The 23576-nt window shown below is 34.3% G+C and overlaps 1 protein-coding gene across 1 annotated transcript; it reads left to right on the plus strand.

Annotated features, from left to right (window-relative positions):
- Positions 1–562: 562 nt before the first annotated feature.
- LOC128554308 (uncharacterized) lies at positions 563–23351 on the plus strand (the record flags this gene model as incomplete). The annotated part of the gene is made up of 9 exons (XM_053535568.1): positions 563–868; positions 8928–9251; positions 10296–10613; positions 13736–13852; positions 16269–16296; positions 18665–18711; positions 19072–19090; positions 20544–20608; positions 21022–23351. Coding segments are annotated over 9 exons (1289 nt in total), but the record flags the coding sequence as incomplete, so codon positions are not given.
- Positions 23352–23576: the final 225 nt, after the last annotated feature.

Below are 23576 nucleotides of genomic sequence, written 5' to 3' on the forward strand. Positions count from 1 at the left end.
AAGATTTGGTGCAGTTTCACTCTATCTCAGTTGTTACTAAATGGATTTGATTCAAACTTAAAATGGTTGTTCCACATTATCACCCACATCATATGACACAAAGTGCATCACTCTTGCACCAATATTTCATAAAGTATGTCCCCTTTTTGCTTAGAATTATACTTATTTATTGTTTTGATACACTTTATCTCTCTTATTACTTAATACTTCTTACACAGACTCAAGGTACTGTCCAATAACTTCATCCGCATTGGAGTCATTAAACACTCCAGTGACAGCTCCAACTTCCTCAAATGTGCCCAGTTTCACTATCCAACATCGAAATAGTCGAGCGCGCTGTCTTCTGTGACAGCTCCTGTTTAAAAACCATTTCTTATTGTGAAGTTTGTTCTAATGGTTACGTATTTTTAGGTTGTCATAAAACCTTGAAATAACTTTTAATGAACTGCTTAAAGAAAGTGCACCAAACTTGGTCAGAAGCAAGGTCAGATAGTCAAAGTCCTCTTCAGGTGAGCGACTAAGGCCCATTTGGGACTCTTGTTATAAGTTCTTTATGTTGCAGATGCACCAGATGTTAGTATACGACTTTCAACAACAAATATAAGAGAAGATGAAAGTCTGACATTGTTTTGTGACGGTTTTGGTGTCCCGTCTACTTATGCCTACAGCAGTTTGACACAAATGTGGAACAACATTGAAATACCCAACAGCAATACAGCACTGAGTGGAACACAACTCTATAGCTCGATTCACTTTTCATCACTGAAACTTGAAGATACAGGGACATACACGTGCATATTAAACAATGGCATTAAAAACACTTCTGGGTTTTTGAACCAGGTTAGCTCTAGAAGTATGCTAGTGGAAGGTGAGTTTAGAATGTATATAAATATACTTTCATGCCACTCAGTTATTTAATAATGCTTATACATAGGTTGTAATAGTAACTTGAATCACAGGTTAGGTTAAAAATTCTTCAAAGTCAAAGCTGTATCTTCTCATTGACTAGTTATAATTTCATTATGATGGCTTTGTATAAATTTTAACAGAAGTCCATCCGTCTGTCCAGCAATTTTTTTTCCATGGTTCTCACAGAACTGAGAAAATGGAAAGTATTTGAGAACTTGCAAAACAAGATTTTAGTATAGACAACATTGTCGGATTTAGTGAAGAACAGTGAATCCAGACAAATTGAGGGACAACAATAATAATGACAACAAAATCACAAAAAAATGAACCATTTGATGGATTTTCATCAAACTTGATCTGTAACATAATTATAAGATCTACTCAAAATTTATTCAGACGGGAGAGCTTGACCCATTTTAGAGGCCAATAGAGCTAAAAATAGAAATACCTTTAAATTACTTCTTCTAATGAACTGCTTGTTTTACCTTTATCAAACTTTGTTTATAGCATCATTGAATGGTCCTCTCCAAAATTCATTCAGATGGGGCAGCTTCACCCATTGTAGTGTCCACTACAACTAGAAATAGAAATAACTTTAAACCACATTTTCTCATTAATCCCTTGATAGATCGCCATCAAACTTTGTCTGTGGCATCATTATAAGGTCCGTCCCAATGTTATTTATTAGTACGTTTTAGTTGGAGGAGCGGGGGCTCGGACTCACGCCCCTGGTTTCGTAGTCAGACAGTGTTACCACTGGACCAATGTTATTTAGTTTCAATGCAGCTTTATAAACACACCCGAGTTGTCTTACATATTGGTACTGGTTCAACATTTGCATATATACTCAAATCTCTGTTTTATGTCTCACAAATCAGCAGTGACATTTTTAACTGATTGCGACTAGAGAAGCTATATTTTCTCTCTCTGAAAGTTAGCTGGATCTCGAGGATACACTGAATCTATAGAGATAGTTTGTATTAAGGGATATACCGTAATTAAATTCAGAACAGTTGACTTTCCCGATATGTGCGATACATATATATATACAGTATTTCTTGCACGCATATAGTGGATACTTAAAAAAAATCTTCCTTTCAGGAAACACTGGCCAAATTTCACATATTATATATCCCATGCATGACCCTCTAACAAAATTGTTCATGCAATCTGTGAAACTAAGGTGAGCAATTAAGTGCCAATATGAACCTATTGTTGACTTTTTAGCAGTGTTGATACCGATGTTTCACTTCAAATGTAACCAGCAATAAGTACTTTTAAACACGTATATCAAAGAAGCTATACTGCAAACCCAGAAATGGTTTGCGCTATTTAAATTAGCGACTTTCGCGAAAGGTGTATCTCCGCGAAACTATCAGCTACCGTGAAAACGCGAAAGACTGTAGTTTTCACTGGCAGTCAGTTGCAAAGGGTTTATCATGTATAATAATTTCATTTAAATTTATCAGTGACTTACTTTTTGAATAAATCCCATAATGTTTTGATAAATAAAGAACAGCAGCAGTGTTTTTTTTTTTTATTGAAAATTGAAAACCAAAATGACGGCATATGTAAAAGTAGCTATCGGAAAGTCGGTCAGGTTTTGCAGCTTTAGCTCTTGTCTCGTCATGATTCCATTTTCGCTTTTACACTTGACCATGCAGAATAGTTTGAAGTGTCAGCTTCATTTTTCGGTGGTAAATATGATCAATAGGTTCATCTTTTGTATTACTCCTAATTTCAACCATTTTTCTCGTGGTATCAAAATTCCATATAAACGTATTGCACTGATTTCATGTACTAATAATCATATATTTTTGATAGCCAAAAGTGTGTTGTGGAACGTGAATCTCGCTCAAGATCACAGAGCGAGGTAGATAGAAAACAAATGTATTAAAGAAAAGCAAGTTATGTCCAGTCTTACCTATATTTTTGCATGTGATTGTTTTTTGCGTACTTAAGCTATTCAGTTTTCGCGTATTTCGCGTTCGATGTATATCGGGAATCTTTGTAGTCGCTAAATTGCCAGTCGTCATAAAAACGCGAAATATAGTGTTCGTGAACGTTTCTACGGTTACAGTATTTTTATTTATTTATTTTGTTGGATTTAACGTCGCACCGACACAATTATCGGTCATATGGCGGCTTTCCAGCTTTGACTGTGGAGGAAGACCCCAGGCGCCACTCCGTGCATTATTTCATCACGAGCGGTCACCTGGGTAGAACCACCGACCTTCCGTAAGCCAGCTGGATGGCTTCCTCACATGAAGAATTCAACGCCAAGTGAGGCTCGAACCTAAATCGATGAGAGGCAAGTTATTTGAAGTCAGCAACCTTTACCGCTCGGCCACGGAGGCTCCTGGTTACAGTATCGACCGTATATTCTGTGATATTATTTACCCCTATATCCTATGCAGAAATTTCCAGGAATATCATGGGAATTTTCTGAAAAAAATCCTGAGATATATGCCTGGGAATTTCCCAGGAAATGCCTGGTCTAGGGACCAGGAAATTACCACGTGTTGTATTGGAACAGGAATATTCCAGGATAACCTAAGAGTCTAAAATCCTGAAATCAACCATGTAACCAGGAAAATTCTGGAATCAACCTGGTAGCAAGGAAAATCCTGGGGTCTTTCTGGTAGTCCAGAAAATTCTGGAATCTGCCTGGTGGCCAGGAAAGTCTTGTAAAACCAGGAACCCAGGAAAATCTAAGAAAACCAGGATCCCAAGAAAATTATAGAAAACCAGGATTCCCAGAAATTCCTTGATAAAAGATAAAAATTACTTCTGTTCAAGTTCGAAATTTATTTAATGATAACTTATCAATAGTTAAACGTAGTTTACACAATAAAAACATCCTTTTGGGAGTTTTGTTGGCTTAAGACAGTTTCAGAATAACTGGGGTCATATTCTGGAACTTCATTACAACAATTTCTGAAAATAACAGTCATCTATCACTAATTATTAATATAAGAAATGTTAAAAACAATTTAAGATTATCTGTATTAAATGTTATCGCAAAATCCCATCTCAGTTTGTAGTTAACTATTCATACACTTTTTTCCACTCTTTCTTTTGCCACCTACATTAGGTGAATGGCACCAAGGGAACAAATCTGTTCGCAGGGAGGAAGTTGTTCTTTCTCGTTGTCGAATAGGTCATACTAGTTTGACTCATTCTTATCGATCAACCTAAATGTGTACCATGTCAAACACCGCTTACTATTAAATATATTTTAATTGACTGTGTGGACTTTGCTCCACAGCGCAGTACATAATATGATGTTCAATCTTTGAAAGAACTGTTTGAGGCAGTTTCAATCGGCAGTATCTTATCCTTTTTAAAGCAGATAGGCATTTATCTTAAAAATCTGAACATCATATATTTTAGTCACATATTTTGCAATATTATTGTTTGCCACCGATATTTTAACCCTTCATATGTATATACATTTTTATATTTTAATGTTTTAGAGATGCTTTACAATTTATGTTTTTAACCCTTTATATGTATATACATTTTTACATAATTGTTTTTAGAGATGTTTTACAATTTAAGTTTTCAAAACAACTTGTTGTCGGCGATATATGGCCTTTTTGTGTCGATTCGCCGTAAAATTTAACTCACCCACTCACTTACTTTTGCCCATTTACCTTCCAAAATAGGAAAACCACCCTAATTGATGGGCACTAATGTTGTAAAAATACAAAGGTCATTGTTATTACTTTCAAGATAATCATATAAGCAGCAATATGATTGGTCCGAAGACAGATCAATTTCAGGCGACCTAGCTTAAATGCAAAACAGCAGAAAGTATTGTAGCATGTCTCTTGGATATTATATTTCAAATTTTTTTTATAGAAAATGTGCAAACGGAAATAATCAAATTAAAAGTACAGTTTGTTAAAATATTTTCACCTAAAAGGGAGATGATTATAAAATTTCATTGAAATATATTGTCCCAAGTATCTAGCTGGCTTTGTGTAATAGGCTTTTTTGGTTGCCTCTTTGATTAATAAATAGCAGTTCGACCCAAGTTTTTGGAAACATCATAATTATACTTCTAAAAACAAAATGGTTAAAAAATCTTATATATATATATTACAAAATGTCTTCACATGTGCGCTTATATTTTCTTACATTTTAATAAATAAGTCACAAACAAATTTCGCCGTGAATGGCTCATCAGTATGTCTAAATTTATATAAAAAGGGAAGTAATTCAATAGATCTGACATCAAGGAAACGAGGGACATAATTTTGACATCAAACAGGGAAGTTTTGATGTTCTTTATCTATCCGTATCATGTGAATTGTTCTGCATGTTTAATTTTGGTTTAAAACAAGCAACGGAGATTTTTTCTCTTGTTAATCTAACTGATAAAGTGTTCGTTTTCATTTTATGAAATGGCTAATATATTGTTACTTCTTTTGTACAGCAATTGTCCATACGAATACTTACAGATAGTTGTCTTACCCATGGGTCTCTAATTTGTTGGGAATGAATTGTTCTTCTAGTTCTTAATATGTTTCCTGTCTGACCTATATAATTTTATGAAAATTAGCAGAAATCTAACGAGACAGATGGAATTACTGAAAAGTTCTATAACATAACTGTAACATATGTTTATATCTGGCTACATTTTAGGTCATTCTGATTTCATACCCAAAATTATAGCCTAGATGTCGTTCAACCTTTACCTTGCTGATGGCAAACTGTAATGGTTTTGCGGCCGATGCAGACTAGGATCTTTACTGTTCGCTATTCACTCAATAAATATTCAGGGAACAACCCTATTAACATTTAATGGTATAATCTAAATTCATAGATGGACAAGTCCATTATAGTAATTTATCACCAGTTGTTAATTCTAAGCTGGGTAATTGTTTTTTACTGATTCTTCCTGCTGTCATAAGATTAATGAAATAAGTGTAAAAATCATACATACTAACTCCCCGAGAGAAAGACAGACAGAATTGAAAAATACCATGTAAAGCAAAAAAATGTAATTGTGTGCAATCATGGGACTAAAATAAATAATAAAAAAAATAGATAACGCATTTTTCAAAGAATGATTAAAAATGTACCAAAAACAGGTATTTAGTCGAAATGAACAGAAAAAAATGATAAGAAATCTTACATTCTAACATTATAATATGATTCCATAACAAGTCAAATCTTTCATAAATGACATAGCCTTGATGAACTAATAATTCTGCTTTTTCGAACCTCCTTTCAAAATTTTACTCTGTATTCATAAATTAAGGCAGCCATTTGACGATTTTATCGTCAAGATATATGTATATCCTGTGTGTTTAAGGAGCTATATTTACCAATATTAAAGCTGGTCCGTGTGAAAACCCTTTTTAAAAATTTTTACACATTTACCCAAAATGACTATGAGCATTGGTTCTTGTATATCCATATATCCTCACAGAACAATTTTAGGTAACCCAATTCAGTTCAACAGAAACAAATTTTCAAAATTTCAAGTTTCATTAGCAAAATTAAAGTTTTCATTTAAAGTAGTCTAACTACAATCTCATTTTTTTGTAGATGTGAAATTGCATACAATCCATAGGCTCAGAGCTATAACAATCTGTAGCGACAATGCCCATGCAAACCAGATGCTAGTAGATGCCAATATTTTCCTTAATACCATCCTTGTACTTTCGGGTAAATGCTGAAACAGTTGGAAAATTTAAAGAAATGCTCACTGTACTTACTAAACATTAAAACAAATATCACATAATAAAAGTTAAATAATGTATCTACATTTTAGGGGTACCGTTTTTAGCTCACCTGAGCACGAAGTGCTCAAAGGTGAGCTTTTGTGATCGCCCTGTGTCCGTCGTCCGTCCATCCGTCGTCAACAATTTGACTGTTAACACTGTAGAGGTCACAATTTGGGCCCAATCTTAATGAAACTTGGTTCGAATGTTACCCTCAATAAAATCTTGGATGAGTTCGATAATGGATAATCTGGGGTCAAAAACTAGGTCACCAGGTCAAATCCAAGGGAAAGCTTGTTAACACTCTAGAGGTCACAATTTTGGCCCAATCCTAATGAAACTTGGTCAGAATGTTACCCTCAATAAAACCTTGGACGAGTTTGATATTGGGTTATCTGGGATCAAAAACTAGGTCACCAGGTCAAATTAAAGGAAAAGCTTCTTAACACTGTAGAGGTCACAGTTTTGACCCAATCTTAATGAAACTTAGTCAGAATGTTACACTCAATAAAATCTTGGACGGGTTTGATATTGGGTCATCTGGGGTCAAAAACTAGGTCACCAGGTCAGATCAGAGGAAAAGCTTGTTAACACTCTAGAGGTCACAATTATGGTCCAATCTTAATGAAACTTGGTCAGAATGTTACTCTTAATAAAATCTTGGACGAGTTTGATATTGGGTCATCTGGGTTTAAAATCTAGGTCACCAGGTCAAATCGAAGGAAAAGCTTGTCAACACTCCAGAGGTCACAATTTTGGTCCAATCTTAATGAAACTTGGTCAGAATGTTACCTTTAATAAAATCTTGGACGATTTAGATATTGGGTCATCTGGGTTCAAAAACTAGGTCACCAGGTCAAATCAAAGGAAAAGCTTGTTAAAGCTGTAGAGGCCACATTTATGACTCTATCTTCATGAATCTTGGTCAGAATGTTAATCTTGATAGTTTCAAGGTCCAGTTTGAATCTGGGTCATGTAGAATCAAAAACTAGGTCACCAGGTCAAATCAAAGGAAAAGCTAGTTAACATTGTAGAGGCCACATTTATGACCATATCTAAATGAGTCTTGGTCAGAATGTTGATCTTGATGATCTATAGGTGAAGTTCAAACCTGGGTCAGGTAGGGTCAAAAACTAGATCACTAGGTCAAATCAAAGGAAAAGCTTGTTAACACTCTAGAGGACACATTTATGACTACATCTTCATGAAAATTAGTCAGAACGTTAATCTTGATGATCTTTAGGTCAAGTTCAAATCTTAATTATGTGGGGTCAAAAACTAGGTCACCAGGTCAAATCAAAGGAAAAGCTAGTTAACACTTTTGAGACCACATTTATGACCATATCTTAATGAAACTTGGTCAGAATGTTAATCTTGATGATTTTTAGGTCAATAGGTCAGGTGAGCGATACAGGGCCTTCGTGGCCCTCTTGTTTGTTATTATTTGCGGAAAATATCTCATTTTATCTGTTATATCTAAAGAAGTCATTTTTTGTCCCGCTTTCTACAGAATCAATATGAACTGAGGCGGGTCTGTATAAAGACAAAAAAGGACTAACCAAATATTAATTTTTTTGAAAAATATTCATAAGATCCGGAAAAAAATAAACTTCAATTTGTGGGGTACCATTTTTTTTTGATTTCCAAATAGATAAACCATAGAAAAATATAGATGACACTGTAATTAAACTGGATAACCTGAGGTTTTATACTAGGTCAATAGGTTAAATCACAGAAGAACAATTGTACACTCTGAGGTCACATTTTATCCTTAAATGTTTGTCTCTATGAATTCTATGTCAGGTCTGAAACTGGATAACCAGCGTAAAAAACTAGGTCACTAAGTCACGTTGTTAACACCCTTGAAGCCACATTTTGTACCAGATCAGATACTTTGTAAGTATATAAGTAGGTCAAGTTTGAAACTGGATAATTTAAGATCAAAAACTAGGTCAGTCTATATGAAAATGTCGTTAACAGGCAAGAGACCTTATTTTCTACATGATCGTCATGAGACTTGGTCATAACATTTGTTTAAAATCTATGATGAATTTGTAACTGGGTCATTAACAACTTGGTTAATGATCTACCTGATTTACATAAAACATGGTCAGAATGTTTGTTTTAAAAAAAGATAGGCCAAATTAGATGTTATGTTATCTCGGGTAAGAACTAGGTCAGGTGAACAATATAGGGCCTCATGTTTCAGTAAGATTAGTAGATTCAGTACTTAAGATTTATAAGAATATCTGGACTAGCCATGTTATATCTATATGTTTTCAGTAAGCCCAAAGGTTCTGGCCAAAGAACTGCGATTTTCTGGTTCTGTAGATGAAACTGTTCATATCCAAATACCTATATATAGTTATCCTGGATTAAAGACAGTAACTATCACAAGATATGATGGCATGGGTATTTCCTCTGATCAGTATAATATTACAGATCATGAAGTAACAACTATATTTTATGGTAAATCAGTCTCACTAAATGGGAGTATAGTTAACCTGTTGATAACAGATTTGAAGGAAATCGATTTTGGAAGCTACACCTTCAAGTTGAGCAATACACATAGAACATCATATGTTGATGCCTTTGTTATAGCAGTAGGTAAGTAAAGGGAATAGCATTTGTTTTAATTAAATATGACAATCATATAGCTGGTAAAGAAAAATCTTAAAAGAAATGTAATCAATGATGCAAAACTTTAAAAAATGATAAGTTTTTAAGATCAAGATGTGTAAATATGTACATGTATAGTATGTCAATCAATTCCCAAAAGCCAAAACAAACTAAATAGGTTATTTCTGCCTTCATTATGATAAACCTTAATGATCCATGTGTTTACAGTTTCTAATGAACCTGACATGGCTATGATGTCATGTAAAGGTGGAACATTCCAGCAGTCACAGCTCTCATTTTTTATCATTATATTTGCACATTAGCAGTCATAACCCATGGATACAATATATTTTGATGTAAAGTTAAATTTATTGCTATATTTTTGAGATATTGCATTTGGAAATCTAATGTAACATCTGATATATGTTACGACCATTACTGCGGACCATATGCTGTATTGTTCTACTACTGGTATACTATAGCATACTAGTAACTGTTTGTTTTGAATATCAGAAAAAAGGATTCTTTAAGATTTCTAGCAAGTACTGGTAGGCTACGTTTAGTATTTTACCCTCTTTATCAAAAGAAAGCATTGGGATTTGTCAGAATTGAGAACATAGGTGTCAAAATTCAGAACATAGAATTTCTAAAAATGACTTGTCGGCACTGATGTCCTGTACTTGATAACATCAATATTTGCTTCAAATCTATATACAATTATGGCAATTATCTATAAAATGTTGCTGGATCTGCTTTATTATGTAATGCATATATGTGAATAAAGACATGATACTAATATTACGTTTAATTACTTTTATTTTAGATACTTTGTTTAATCAACAGGAAGCTGCCATTAAATATCACCTTATTTTCAGAGTTTGGCTTGGATTTTGTAGGACTTTCTTCCTGTATTGCATGATTAACTAAAGATTATAAATCATCAATCAAACTTTATGTTTGAATTATTTTAGAGTTCTGATATTAGTTTTAGTAATGTAACTGGCCGAACAGTAGAAAGTTGATATTTTACAGGTCCACCACTGAAGCCGAAAGTCTTTCAGTACTTGTCTGACTATAGTAGTCCAACCTTTCTATGGCAAAAGGACTTTAATGGAGGACTGCACCAAAGTTTTGTAATACAGACATCAATTGCTGGTACAGAGCTGTGGACAAATCATATAATTATCAGTGAGAGAGTTAATCAGTACAAAATAAACAGTTCATTCTATATGGCAAACATAACAGGTCTTCAGCCTGGAATATACTCTGCTCGAATATTTGCCATTAATACAGAAGGAGAGTCCGACACTGTTTACCTAGAGGCTACTTTTGAAGTCATCAAACATACAGGTATCCAGAAATTATGTCTACCCATATGTTGGGAGATAAATTGATTTGGTCTTGTCCATCAGTCCGTCTGTCTGTCCGTCTGTCAAAAAGTTTGACTTGTCTATCTTTCACTACAACTGGGATTTCAACCAATGTTTGCACTGCCAGGATTTCAGACAAAGTTTGCAGGGATGCTCAATACCATGGCTAGTTTTGCATATCATTGGTGTTTTTGGGTTAAAAGGCCTTTATGTGAAGTTATTGCCACTTAAAGGTCCGTTGTTTATTCATCTATTGTTCAGGTAGGCGGATGATCCATAGTCCTGATTCAACATTTTAACCTAAAAATCTTCTCCTCTGAAACTTCTTATCAGGATTACAACAAACTTTGTCAGTAGCATCCTGGTTTTTCAAATGGTTCAGCTTTGTACCTTTTAGGGACCAACCAGAGCTAAAAATATAAAAATCCGTTAAAAGCTTGTTCTGTGGAACCACTTGATTAATCTTCACCAAACTTGGTCTGTACTATCGTTGTATGGTCTTCTCTCAATGTTGTACAAATTGTTTCGCTTTGCCCCTTGTAGGGTCTACAAGAACTATCACATTGAAATAAAAATATTCAAATAGTTTTGCTGAGCCCCTTTTAGGGACTGCCAGAGCTAAAACAGCAAAAGGGTTTGAACAACTTCTGAGGAACCACTTGATGGATCTTCACCAAATGTGGTTTTGTACCATCTTTACATAGACCCATGTCAAATTTGCTAAATTGGTTCAGCTTGGCCCTTTTTAGGGGTCGCTTAATCTTAAAATAGAAAAAAAAAACTTCTCCCTACGAACAAATTGATGGATCTTTTAAAACTTGGTTTGTAGCATCTTTGTAGTACCACTTTCAATTTTATTCAAATGGTTCTGCCTGGTAATGTTTTGGGGCTGCCAAAAGCTAAAGACAGAAAAAACTTTCAACAGCTTCTCATGAAACATTTGACGGATCTTCACCCAAATTTGTACTATCCGTGTATGGTTCTCTTTTGATTTTGTTCAAAAGATTCTGCTTGGCCCCTTTTTGTGGTCCAAGAACTGCAAATATAAAAATCTTTTAACTACTTCCTCTCATGAACCATCTGATAGATTTTCACATACCTCGCGGTCTGTAACATCCTGTTATGGTCTTCTCTCAAATTGTAAGTGGTTTTGATTGGCCCTTTTCAAGGGCTGGTAGAGCTTAAATTAGAAAAAAAACTTTGATGGACTTTTTTCACGAACCACCTGATGGATCTTAACTAAACTTGGTCAGTAGCATCCTGGTAAGGACCTTTCTCAAATTTATTCAAATGGTTTAGCTTGATTCCTTTCAGGAGATACAGGAGATAAAAGGCTCCTAATATAGAAGAATAAAGTCTTGACTAGGTCGTGCTTAAAATTTCCTTTCTGACGTACCAAGAACAGTTCATAGTTAGTACTGTCATATCAGTTTTATCATAATTGATGGATATGAAAAAGTAACTTTAGAGGTTGCAATAACATTCCCTTAATATTAACATGCTTTAAAATTCTTAATGTATTTGTATTTGTACATACTAGAGGTTCGCGTAGAGCACTTTGGAAAGTTATATCAAAGTGATCCCACTTTATAGATTTATGCATGCATTTGAATAATTTAAAATTGTCTCTTTGTTAGCTCACCTGAGCACAAGTGCTCACGGTTAGCTATTGTGTTCACACTGTCCCTCATGTGTGTGTGCGTACATGCATGCGTCTATCATCAACAATTTCTTTGCACAACGTCTCCTCCAAAACCATCGAATGAACCCAATTGCTTTGCTTCTTAAACCACTGCTATGATTTAAAAGTACGTACGGTCCTTGGGCGACCGTTTACCAAAATGTTTGAAATTACTCTCATTTGACAAAACTTAGCTACTTAGTCAATTTTCCCTTTATAAATATGGCGGAGCCTTTTAAAATCTACTGGCCTGACTTTATAATGGATTCACTTAAATGACACTTCAGCGTTTGTCTACCAAGACTGTTTAAGTTATTTTGATTTGTAAACAAAACATGGTTACAAGAGCACATAGTCACTTGCCCCTTACATATTATGTATAATTATAGTGGAAATTCCATACAAATGATCTTTGGTAGCACACAACCAGTTTTACATCTTGATATAAGGAAACCATCCAGCAGGCTGGTTCGACCCAGATGCCTCCATGCATGCATGTAACAATGCTCTGAGGGGCACCTGGTGTCCTCCTGCACCTTCGAAAACTTGTGAAGTTGCCATATGACCTAATTTTTGTCAGTGTGACACTCAACCCAACAAAAGAAAACTACCAAGATTGTTCAGATTATTCGGATAAATTAAAAAGCATTACTGCTAGAATTCATAATAAATAAGTCTTTAAACAACATCTTCTACTGAACTGCTGGTTTGATTTAAAAAAAAATAAAATAAAAGGAAGTTTCCTTTGGTGACCTTCTATCAAGATTATTCAAACTGCTCAATAGGGAGAGCTCATATCTTCGGATCGCAGGGTCGTGAGTGTGATCCCTGGGCGGGGTTTGTGTTCTCCTTGACGATTTGATAAAAGACATTTTGTCTGAAATCATTCGTTCCCCACCTCTGATTCATGTGGGGAAGTTGGCAGTTACTTGCGTAGAACAGGTGCAGAATCCAGGAATACTTATTAGCTTAAATGTCCGCCATTACATAACTGAAATACTGTTGAAAAATGGCGTTAAAACCAAAACAAACAAACAAATTATTCAAATTATTCTGTTTCGTCAAAAGACATGGCTGCCGGAGGGGTTCTTCACTTTTCCTCTATATGTTTAGTCTTTTTTGGAAACTGTTAACCGGATTTTGAAATGATTTCACACAATTATTCCTCGGGTGACCCTATACAGAGGTAGTCCAAATTTATTTGTCAAACGAAATGACCACCAGAGGATATGGCCACGAGTCTTTGTATTCTTCGAACGAACATCGTATTTTTGCCACCCAATGTGCATTTTCTAATCATTTCATATTTGAATCCATAGCATCATTGCTTTTCGAAAAGTTCTGCAAGAGCATTAAATTAGGGTTGAGACATATCTCCGTTAGTGGCTATACTCACTTTCTTGAATATACTATAATTTCAGAAGGTCCTACTACAATGCCCATAGCAGCAATAGCTGGAGGGTGTGCTCTTGCCGTTGTGGTCATTGTTATTGTCGTTGTGGTTCTAGTAATGATGAAAAGAAGAGCTAGAAATAAAGGTTAGTATTCTAAGCTTGACAATTAAAGAATAGTATAGCAATAGTGCTTGTACTTATGTTGGCGTCAGCATCTGCATCCTAATCTTGATTTGTTTAAGTTTTCTTATGTAACTGGTATTTCAGCAGCTGTTGTGCAAACAGATTAGAACTTTAAAACACACTTGTTCATTGTACATGTAATGATCTGTCATGCAATGCACAGGGTCCACAACTCTGCATTTTGCACTAACATATTTGAATAGAAAAAGAGCCAACAGTAGCTGCTAATCTGAATGGTTATGCTGTTAGTCATGAAACTCAACTGATAGAAGTCATCCATCCTTCGCTGGCAGTAATCTCAGTACCTTTACAAACCCAAGATAATGATATTCTGTTAGAATTAGTTCATGAAATTCAGTCATTCCCAAATAGATTACATACAAATTTTGTTTTGTCTGTGTAGCGGTTCTAGAAAAGGTTGGCCTCGGTAGCTCAATTGGTAGAGCGTTGGCACGGTAAGACAAAGATCCGAGGTTCGAATCCTGGTCGAGGGTGCACATTTTTTCTGAGACTGTTACATGTGGGGGCTCGTCCGGGATGCTCACCCTTGGAGCCAATGCAGGGCGAAGCAGTTTGGCTGGGGTGTGCATCTGAATTCGGTTAACAGTCTGCGACAGACATTGGCCAGGAGTGCCAATGTCTCGCAATAAGAGGGAAGGTGTGTAGCGGTTACACCTTTATGAAAGGATCTCCTTGCTATCCTGGTAAATGGTTCAACATCCATCTGTCATCAGTGATCAACAGTTACACACTAGACACAATTTTGCCAAGTCATAAATTCTGATCAGAATGCTTACAACAAGAAAACGTCGCACAAGTTCTAAATTCGGTCATCTATTATCAAAAACTAAATGAAATTATCGAAAATCCTTTTTAACACTCTAGAGGACACTATTTCTTGCTCTACATGTAACATTATCTGAACGTTTGGCTTAATGAAATCCAGGTGTTAAGTTCCAAGCTTTTTCCTCTAGGCAAAAAGTTAAATTATGCTAAAACCTCATTTTCTTTCCAGAGGCTACATTTTCTGTCTGTAATATGGAATTGTTTTTAGCTCACCTGTCACATAGTGACAAGGTGAACTTTTGTGATCGCCCTTCGTCCGTCCGTCGTCCGTGCGTCCACAATTTCTTTTGAAAACGATAGAGACAACATTTTGCTATTGATTTTAATCAAACTTGCACACAACTTGTATTGGTATAATATCTCGGTTCCTTTCGAAAACTGGCCAGATGCTATCATGGGTTCCAGATTAATGGCCTCTTAAAGGGCCAAAATTTGCTATTTTGGCTTGTGAACACGATAGAGACCAAACTTAGCAATCAATTTCAATCAGACTTGCCCACAACTTGTATTGGAATATTATCTCGGTTTCTTTCGAAACCTGGCCAGATCCCATCATGGGTTCATGAGTTATTGTCCTTTAAATTTGCTATTTTCGGTTTGCAGCCATATAGAGACTTTATTTATGGTTTGATTTGATACATACTAGCAAACTATCTTTAACAACAATAGATTCCATACTGGATCTGTTAGATCCAGTCATAGAATCCGGAGTTTATTAATGTTTACCTTGTTAACACGATAGAAATGGCATTTTACATTCGATTTTAACCACACTTACATAGAAATTAAGTCATAATAAGGTCACGGTTCCTTTCGAAAACCGGCTAGATTCCATCATGGGTTATAGAGTTACTGCCCCTGAGGAGTGTAAAATTTTCTATTTTGGCCTTTTCAGCCATATAGAGGCTTCATTTATACTTTTATTCGATACACATTTGCACAGAATGTTTATCTTAATGAATCTTATGCCAAGTTTGAAGCTGGGTCATGTGGGGTCAAAAATTAGGTCACCAGGTCAAATCAAAGTAAAAACTTGTTAATACAATAGAGAGGCCACATTTATGACCCTATATTTATGAAACTTGGTTAGAATGTTTATCTTGATGCTTTCAATGCCAATTTAAATCTGAGTCATATAGGGTCAAAAACTAGGTTACCCGGTCAAATCAAAGGAAAAGCAAAAAAGCACTCTTGACGCCACATTTATGTCCCTGTCTTCATGAAACTTGGCCAGAATGTTTATCTTGATGGTTTCTAGGCCACGTTTAACGGGTGAGCGATTAAGGGTCATCGTGACTCTCTTGTCATTTGTATCTATGCATTGACAAATTTTCTTGTAATGTGTTTATCCATTAAAATAATATTGAAATACTTGCAATATTTTTTCCACCAGAAAATAAGCTTACATAATATAACTTTCACAACTATTTTATAGCAGTTTAGTCATAAGGTGTTAAAAGAAACCTTTTAAGTAGATATGAATAATGTTAACTGAATAAAAGAAATTAATTCATCAGTCTCTTTTATTCAGATGGAAGTCAGAAAATAATGGATACTAGGTAAGTATCTGAGAATGTTTCTGCTTACTTAATTTGATCATGTTTTAAAATTATGTTCCATATTATATGAGCACAATATTATAGATGCCGCCCTGAACTTTTTGCCAAGATATCTTTTATTACAGTTTTCAAAGGATTTACCCTTAACTTACAGAAATGTATAGCTATGAAGTGAACTTGTGCATCGTCAACACATGACTGTACTTTGCTTATTTTTGGAGTTATGGCCCATTGAAATTTCACAAAATCTTAATGCTCAATACTAATGAAAAAATAGACTGGATAACTGCTCTTACAGTTTTCAATTGATTGAACTCAAAATGAAGTGAACTGAAGCATATTGTCAGACGTGCATGTACATCGGCTAGTTTACGAGTTACGATCCTTACAAAATGCATAATACTAATGAAAGGCTTGTCCAGATAACTTCACAGTTCTGAAAAGATTTGGCACAAACCGCAGTTTTCAAAGGATATTTATGTGCTAAAACAACACGAAGCATAACTGTGTTTCAAATAATTGTTTTTTATTATATCTCTTTTGTACTTACTAAAACATTTTTCTTGAAACAGTAACTTTGCAAATACAGAAAGGAATTATAGGATGGTGCGCAATGAGATACAACACAGTTTTAGATAACTATTTGTCTTCCTTTTTTGCTCCCCTTTTTGTGGGGAGAGGGGAGCACTTAGAATCGCCCATGTGCATATGTCTGTTTGGATGTCTGTTGGTCCATGTCCATTCGAATAGTGTTAATTTGCATATGTCAGAAAGTATTTGACCTAGAGTCCAGGCTTTCTAGTGGTCCTAAAATTCCGAGGCTGGTGAGTTTTTTCTTAGAGAATCATTATTAATTACGTCTTAGTACTTTTCATAATAAAAACTATTCTTAAATCTCCAGCCTTGAATATATTGGTCACGCATTATTTGTTTCAGAAGTGGAAAATAATTAACATTACTATCAAAATCTGTCAATATAATAGAAAAGCAAAGATGGTTTATTATAGAATTTATACGACTATACCAACAAGTACCACTAATATAATTACACTATCAAAATACATATTTTCATAGATGGGTTCAATGATTTCATTATTTTCAACCAAAACTTTATCGATCTATCTTTGGCTATATCAAACAACGAAAATCTAGAAATCTGCTAGAGCTAAAACTAGAAATACCTTTAAACAAATTCTTCTAATGAATGGCTAGATGCATTTTCATCAGACTTAGTCTGTAGGATCATTATCAGGTCCTCTCTCAAATTTGTTCAGATGGGGGCAGTTGGACCCTTTTAGGGGTTGCTAGGGCTAAAAGTAAAAAAACAACAAAAAACATTTTAATGACTACTTATCGTGAACCACTCAGTGGATCTTCATCAAACCTGGTCTGTGGCATCAATATAATGTCCTCTCATAAATTTCTTCAGTTTGGGCTGTTTGGCCCCTTTTAGAGTCAGATGGTTAAGGTCCTCTTCAGGTGAGCGACTTAGGCCCATTTGGGCCTCTTGTTAAAAAAGTAGCAGTTTGACTTCGTTTTTTGTGTAAATGGTGTAACTTAAATGTTATTGAATCTGAATACCATTTTCTGTTATGTTGTACCGGATATTCTGATACTCTAGTATTCGTCAAAAGTAATAATACCCTGAATAACATAAGTTCTGTTTCTGAGTCTTTAATAGTGTAATGTGTAATAATTGTATTTATCATATGATTGCGGGGGCCTCCGTGGCCGAGTGGTTAGGGTCGCTGACTTCAAATCACTTGCCCCTCATCGATGTGGGTTCGAGCCTCACTCGGGGCGTTGAATTCTTCATGTGAGGAAGCCATCCAGCTGGCTTACGGAAGGTCGGTGGTTCTACCCAGGTGCCCGCTCGTGTTGAAATAATGCACGGAGGGGCACCTGGGGTCTTCCTCCACCATTAAAGCTGGAAAGTCGCCATATGACCTATCCTGTGTCGGTGCGACGTTAAATCCAACAAAACAAAACAAACAAACATATGATTGCTATCTTTCCCATACTTCTTTGCTCTATTTGTAAAAAGCCAAAGACAAATTGTATTGATTTTGCCAATAAACTTGAATAAAACTTGTCCATTTCCTTATACAACTTTAGAGGTGTCACCTTAAAACAGAGACAAGCGGCAGTTTTATTTTTCACAGATGAGAGTAAACTTTCGCACAAAAACACTGCGATTTAGTGTCGAGTTTATCTCGCTAACCAATATAGCTTTGCTAAACTAAGTCCAACATTATTATGCCAAGCGAATTGCAGATATTCAGCTGTTTATAATCAATAATCGATACATCAACAGTTATAATATTATGTCCTCTATAAATCTTCCAGTATCATTAAATCGATATTTCAGAAGTGAGTCAGGTCCCTCGTCACAAGTTCAGTACGAAGACTTGCAAGGTAAGCATAGACATTTACAAATTTTCAGGTACTTAGGTTGTTGATATTCATAGTTAGCTGATAAAGGTTGATTCATTTAAAGTGTATGAGAGTGTTTATTTTTCATAAATCTGATCTGGTTTGTAGTCATTTTCTAATTTCTTCTTCAAAAAATATATATGAGGATATTTCTACAACATCAAAAACTAAACTAGACGTAAGCTTAGAAACAGAAACGGATATAATATTGAGATTTTACTTAAAAGTGTATGATTTTAGTAATTACCTTATTATGAAAGGCTTAGTAATTAACTTATTATGGACACTTAACATGTATGCTTTCTTTGCTTTCAAAAAATGTATGGGCTTTTATAATTTTAGGTGTAAGAGAAACGAACCTGTGAGTATTGTCTCCCGTTAATATTTCATCTTTTTTCAGTAATAAACGTCACCTGTAATAACTATTATTATAGATGTAGAGATGTTCACATAGAAATTTCTTACGTATTAAAACATTTCGGAAGATGTGTGTAATTGATTGTACCAGAAGCTCTTCCAATTTACTTTTAGGATGTACGATCGTTTTTTTCTACCGTTAAGACTTTTTTTCATCCCTTGTGAGCTTGAGAAACATTAGTTTCTAAAGCAAGAGCAGAAAATGCACAGGTCACCGAACTCGTTTTAATTTTATAGGGCATTTTCTTCACCAACTGTTTAAGCATTTCTGAAATTATGTAATATTGAAAAATTGGGGGTACTTTATAAAAAGTATAATATCCCACTAAATGTTATAGAGATTTAAGGTCTTAAAAGTTACTATCCATACAACGTGATATCAATATTATATAAGCATAAATGTTACAAACAAATCGTTTTCATTTTTACATGTTGACATATGTGACATCCACTTTATTTTCAGTGGGAAAAAAAAACGTATTTGAATCTAAAAAATATTCTGGCGCTATGATTTTTGATATATTTTGCAGCTAAAATGACACACAAAAATGCTTCAAAATGGAAAGAAAAAAGTTAGGGTCACAGTGCATCTAACAGAAATATTTAGAAAAAAAAACGTTTAAAAACTAGTGAATTTTGATATTTTTAGTGTTTTCGATTTAAATCAAACTTCCTAAATACTATAAAGTGCTATGTTGAAAACCTTCATTTCGGTTATAGCTTATCATTATATATATATATATATCAGTCAGCAAAATATCAGAACCAAACCTGATCTACTTTAGTAGATTTTTTTTAATTACCTACCGCTACCCAATTGTACATCTCACATCAGTTTTAGGCAAATGCCAACCTGAAAAAAAGAGTGAATTTTTTTTCGCAAGAAGTAGAATATGTTTGGCCAAATGGTACATTATAAGCCACAGTTGTATTACTTAGCATTGGTTTTTGGCTTAAATTTTGTTAGAAAGAAATATTCGAAGAAACATTTTTCAAAATGGCAGATTTCAGACGCAATGTATTTCATCAAATCATCACGGAGAACATACGCCCCGCCCGTGGATCGAACTGAAGGACCCGCGATCCGTAGATCGACGCTCTCCTTATATAGCTAAGCGGGCGGGCTGCACTTTACTTTGAATTTGATTTTAAACGTTGTACTATTATTCAAAATATATGAGTGCGTTACATTAGCATCAACGGTACTACCGTGGGAGATGTTTTTGTTGCAGAGAATTTAGAGAACTAGTTTGTACATTTTAAACACGTCAGCCTCTGTAGGGTGTTCTTAATAATGTTGAATACACAGTATATATGGCAAATTGGCATTGATTTAGCAAACAAAATATTTTTCATATGTTTCTTATTTGAACGTTTGTGCTTCGTTTACTTTTCAGCTCACAGACCTATGACAGTTTACATATGAAAAGTACTGAACTACAAGCATATACTTCACTTACTGGTAAAGCAAAAATATATATGTATTATAACAAAAAAACACTTCTCAATATGTATGTTACAAATACATAATGTACGATACATTACAACATGTGTTGCCAAATGTTTTGTCATTAATTATTGTTATGTCGATTTTGTTAAATCAGGCTGTGTTGATATTTATAATACATTTACATGGATGTCTGAAAATAGAACCATAGATTTGCCTTTAACTACTGTGCAGGATGATAATCAGTCGAATTTTATTAAATGTTAAATAATCGTTTCATATTCACCGATATCATTTCAAAATATGATTATTAAAAGGTAGGGACTTGCAGCAGTTCATCAGTATGTTTTGAGTCACCTCTCTTTGCGTCATCTCCTGGGAATTAAAAGAAAAATATCAAGGACTATCTAACTTTCATTTTTTTACAGCGCCAACTAAGACCGTAAACACTGGCAATGATACAGTATATGAGAATCTCAAAATAACAGCTTAAGATTTCGAATCTAAGGATTGATGAAGAAGCCGTTTCCGATGCGATAAAGGATGTTTGTGAGACTTTAGCGTTTGTGTGCTTTTCTAGAACATAGTTTTATCCGATAAAATTTGTATGCAGTATTGTATTTTAAAACACATCGTTTTAATGTATAAAGATGATATTCCTTATTCAATAACATGCTCTTTCATTTTCGCATTAGATGTTGATGTATTTGAAACATATTTGAATAAATTATGTCAACAAGCCGGATAATAATTGAACTCTAAGTGATGATGTTTTGTACTTTATTGAAATATATGAGTAAAATGAACATTATATCCTGTTTCAGGAAATTAATACTCCAAAACTGGAAAGTTGTCTATCAAAAGGCTATACATTAGCAAAAGATGAAAAAAAGTAGGGGCCCTGATAGATATCAAAATGGGTTTTTCATATATGGAAAACTCATCCCCATCCTTGTAGCCAGAGATAATCTATGGCTAAAATGATTAAATCAGGAATTCTCCGGAAATTGTTAAATATTATTCAGTTAATGTATACGGCTGTAAGTTCGAAAATTAAATATTGTAACCAATTAAGTGAACAATGTGAATATTTGCTTCGTGTCAGGCAAGGATTATGCTTATAACCCTTTCTTTTTCGCATGATTTATCTTCAGAAATGCGTAGAAAAATCGCGTTAAAAGTAAAATACTTCACCACTGCTTAGTGTATTGGATTTATTTGACAAGCTGATATCGCCAATTTACTCATCGAAAACCCCGTATGTTCATTTCATAACAATCAAACTTAAGGATCCAAACTATTTCTTGCACACGTGTTACGTTGAAATAGCATTGTCGATTATACTTTTCGCGACACACCTCTCATGCTTCTAGCTTCTTCGATGACGCATATATACGACATTTTATAATAAAATAATCGTTAAAAGTTGAAATATACGTAAACTATACTGTTCAGAATACAAACTGGCAGAAATGTCCTTCTTTTACGAGATATTTGCAGAAGATGCATCTAGCAATATGTCAATAACTACGATGAGTATTGGTTTATATTAAGGGTGTAATTATTGTTTCCGACATCAATACTATTTCATACCTTAATATTTATGTTGGAGAAAAGACCGTTGGTCTGTCCATACGTCCGTACAAACGTCCGTCCGTAAGTCCCAAATATTGTGTGAACACTAGTTGCCTGGTTAAATTCAAACTTTCACAGATGATCAAGCATGATGTGAAAATGGTCATAAAGGAAATCACTTTTGCAGAGACTATATTTACAGCATTTATGGCCCTTTGGGGGTTTTGCTATATAGAATATACAGAAAAATATTGTGCGTCAAACTCCTCAAACACTATTAAAAGGATATGATTGAAAATTTCACAGATGAAGGACATTGATGTGAACATGACCAAAAATAATGGTCTTTTTCTGTGGCTTTTTTCTAGAAATATGGCCCTTTTAAATTTCAAAAAATAGTAAAACTTGGTGTATTCAACTCCTCATACACTTTTTTAAGTAATGGATTCAAAGTTGCTCAGATGCACAACCTTATCTGCAAGGATGAGCTGTGACAATTTTTACCAGTGTAAAGGCTCTTTGTTAGTTCGCTATATCGGGTATAGAGAAGAAATGTTTTGGGTTCAACTCCTCATGCTCTTTGATGAAATGGGTTCAAAGCTTTATATGCCATCTTTATATGTTGTAAGTAACATTATAAGAGATTACAGTAGGAAATATACTACTTTGTTTGTTTGTCTGTTAAAATATATGTATGTTATTATTTAGTTTCAATGTGAACGAAGTTAAAAATTATTATATGTCTCTCACACATATGTAATAACATATTTGTCTCATATTTTGTACATATAACCGCCATCGATTGTAGTATGGCGATAGACATTGTAAAATGTTTGAGCCAATACAAATCTTGAATCTTGATAACTAGAAGTGTGTTAAGGACTGTTGTTCAGTTTCATAATTATGTTTAATTTTATTCTATGCAGACATATTTTATCCATCAGTATTTCCTGTATGATTAATATATTTATCTGATAACTCGAAGTACAAAATATGTTTATTTGGTATCAATTCTCATTGTCAATACCCATTGTCATTGTAAAAAAGTCGTAACATATAGCTGTGTAGTGGAAAATAATGGCATCATTTGATATGATATTGTGTAGTTTACATTTCTAAATTTTCATTTTTGTGTTTTTGTATTAATTGTCACTTTTTACAATAAACTTCGTTATTTGTACTAGTTTCCATTTTGTCATGTGACCTTAAGTATTTTAAGTAATACGCAATTGTTATCATTAGACATAACAGATATTTGGGGGGCTCGTCCGGGATAAACCATTGATTGCTATACTTTTGAATTCATATTTTGAGACTTTTCGGCTAAATTGTGCAGATTATTTTGTATATAAAAAAAGAAAGAGAATAAGGTTGATAAAGAAAAAGTTTGAAATAGAGAAAAAAGAGA

This window comes from Mercenaria mercenaria, unplaced genomic scaffold (genome assembly GCF_021730395.1).
Source record: "Mercenaria mercenaria strain notata unplaced genomic scaffold, MADL_Memer_1 contig_4925, whole genome shotgun sequence".
In the NCBI taxonomy this organism is placed as follows: Eukaryota; Metazoa; Mollusca; class Bivalvia; order Venerida; family Veneridae; genus Mercenaria; species Mercenaria mercenaria.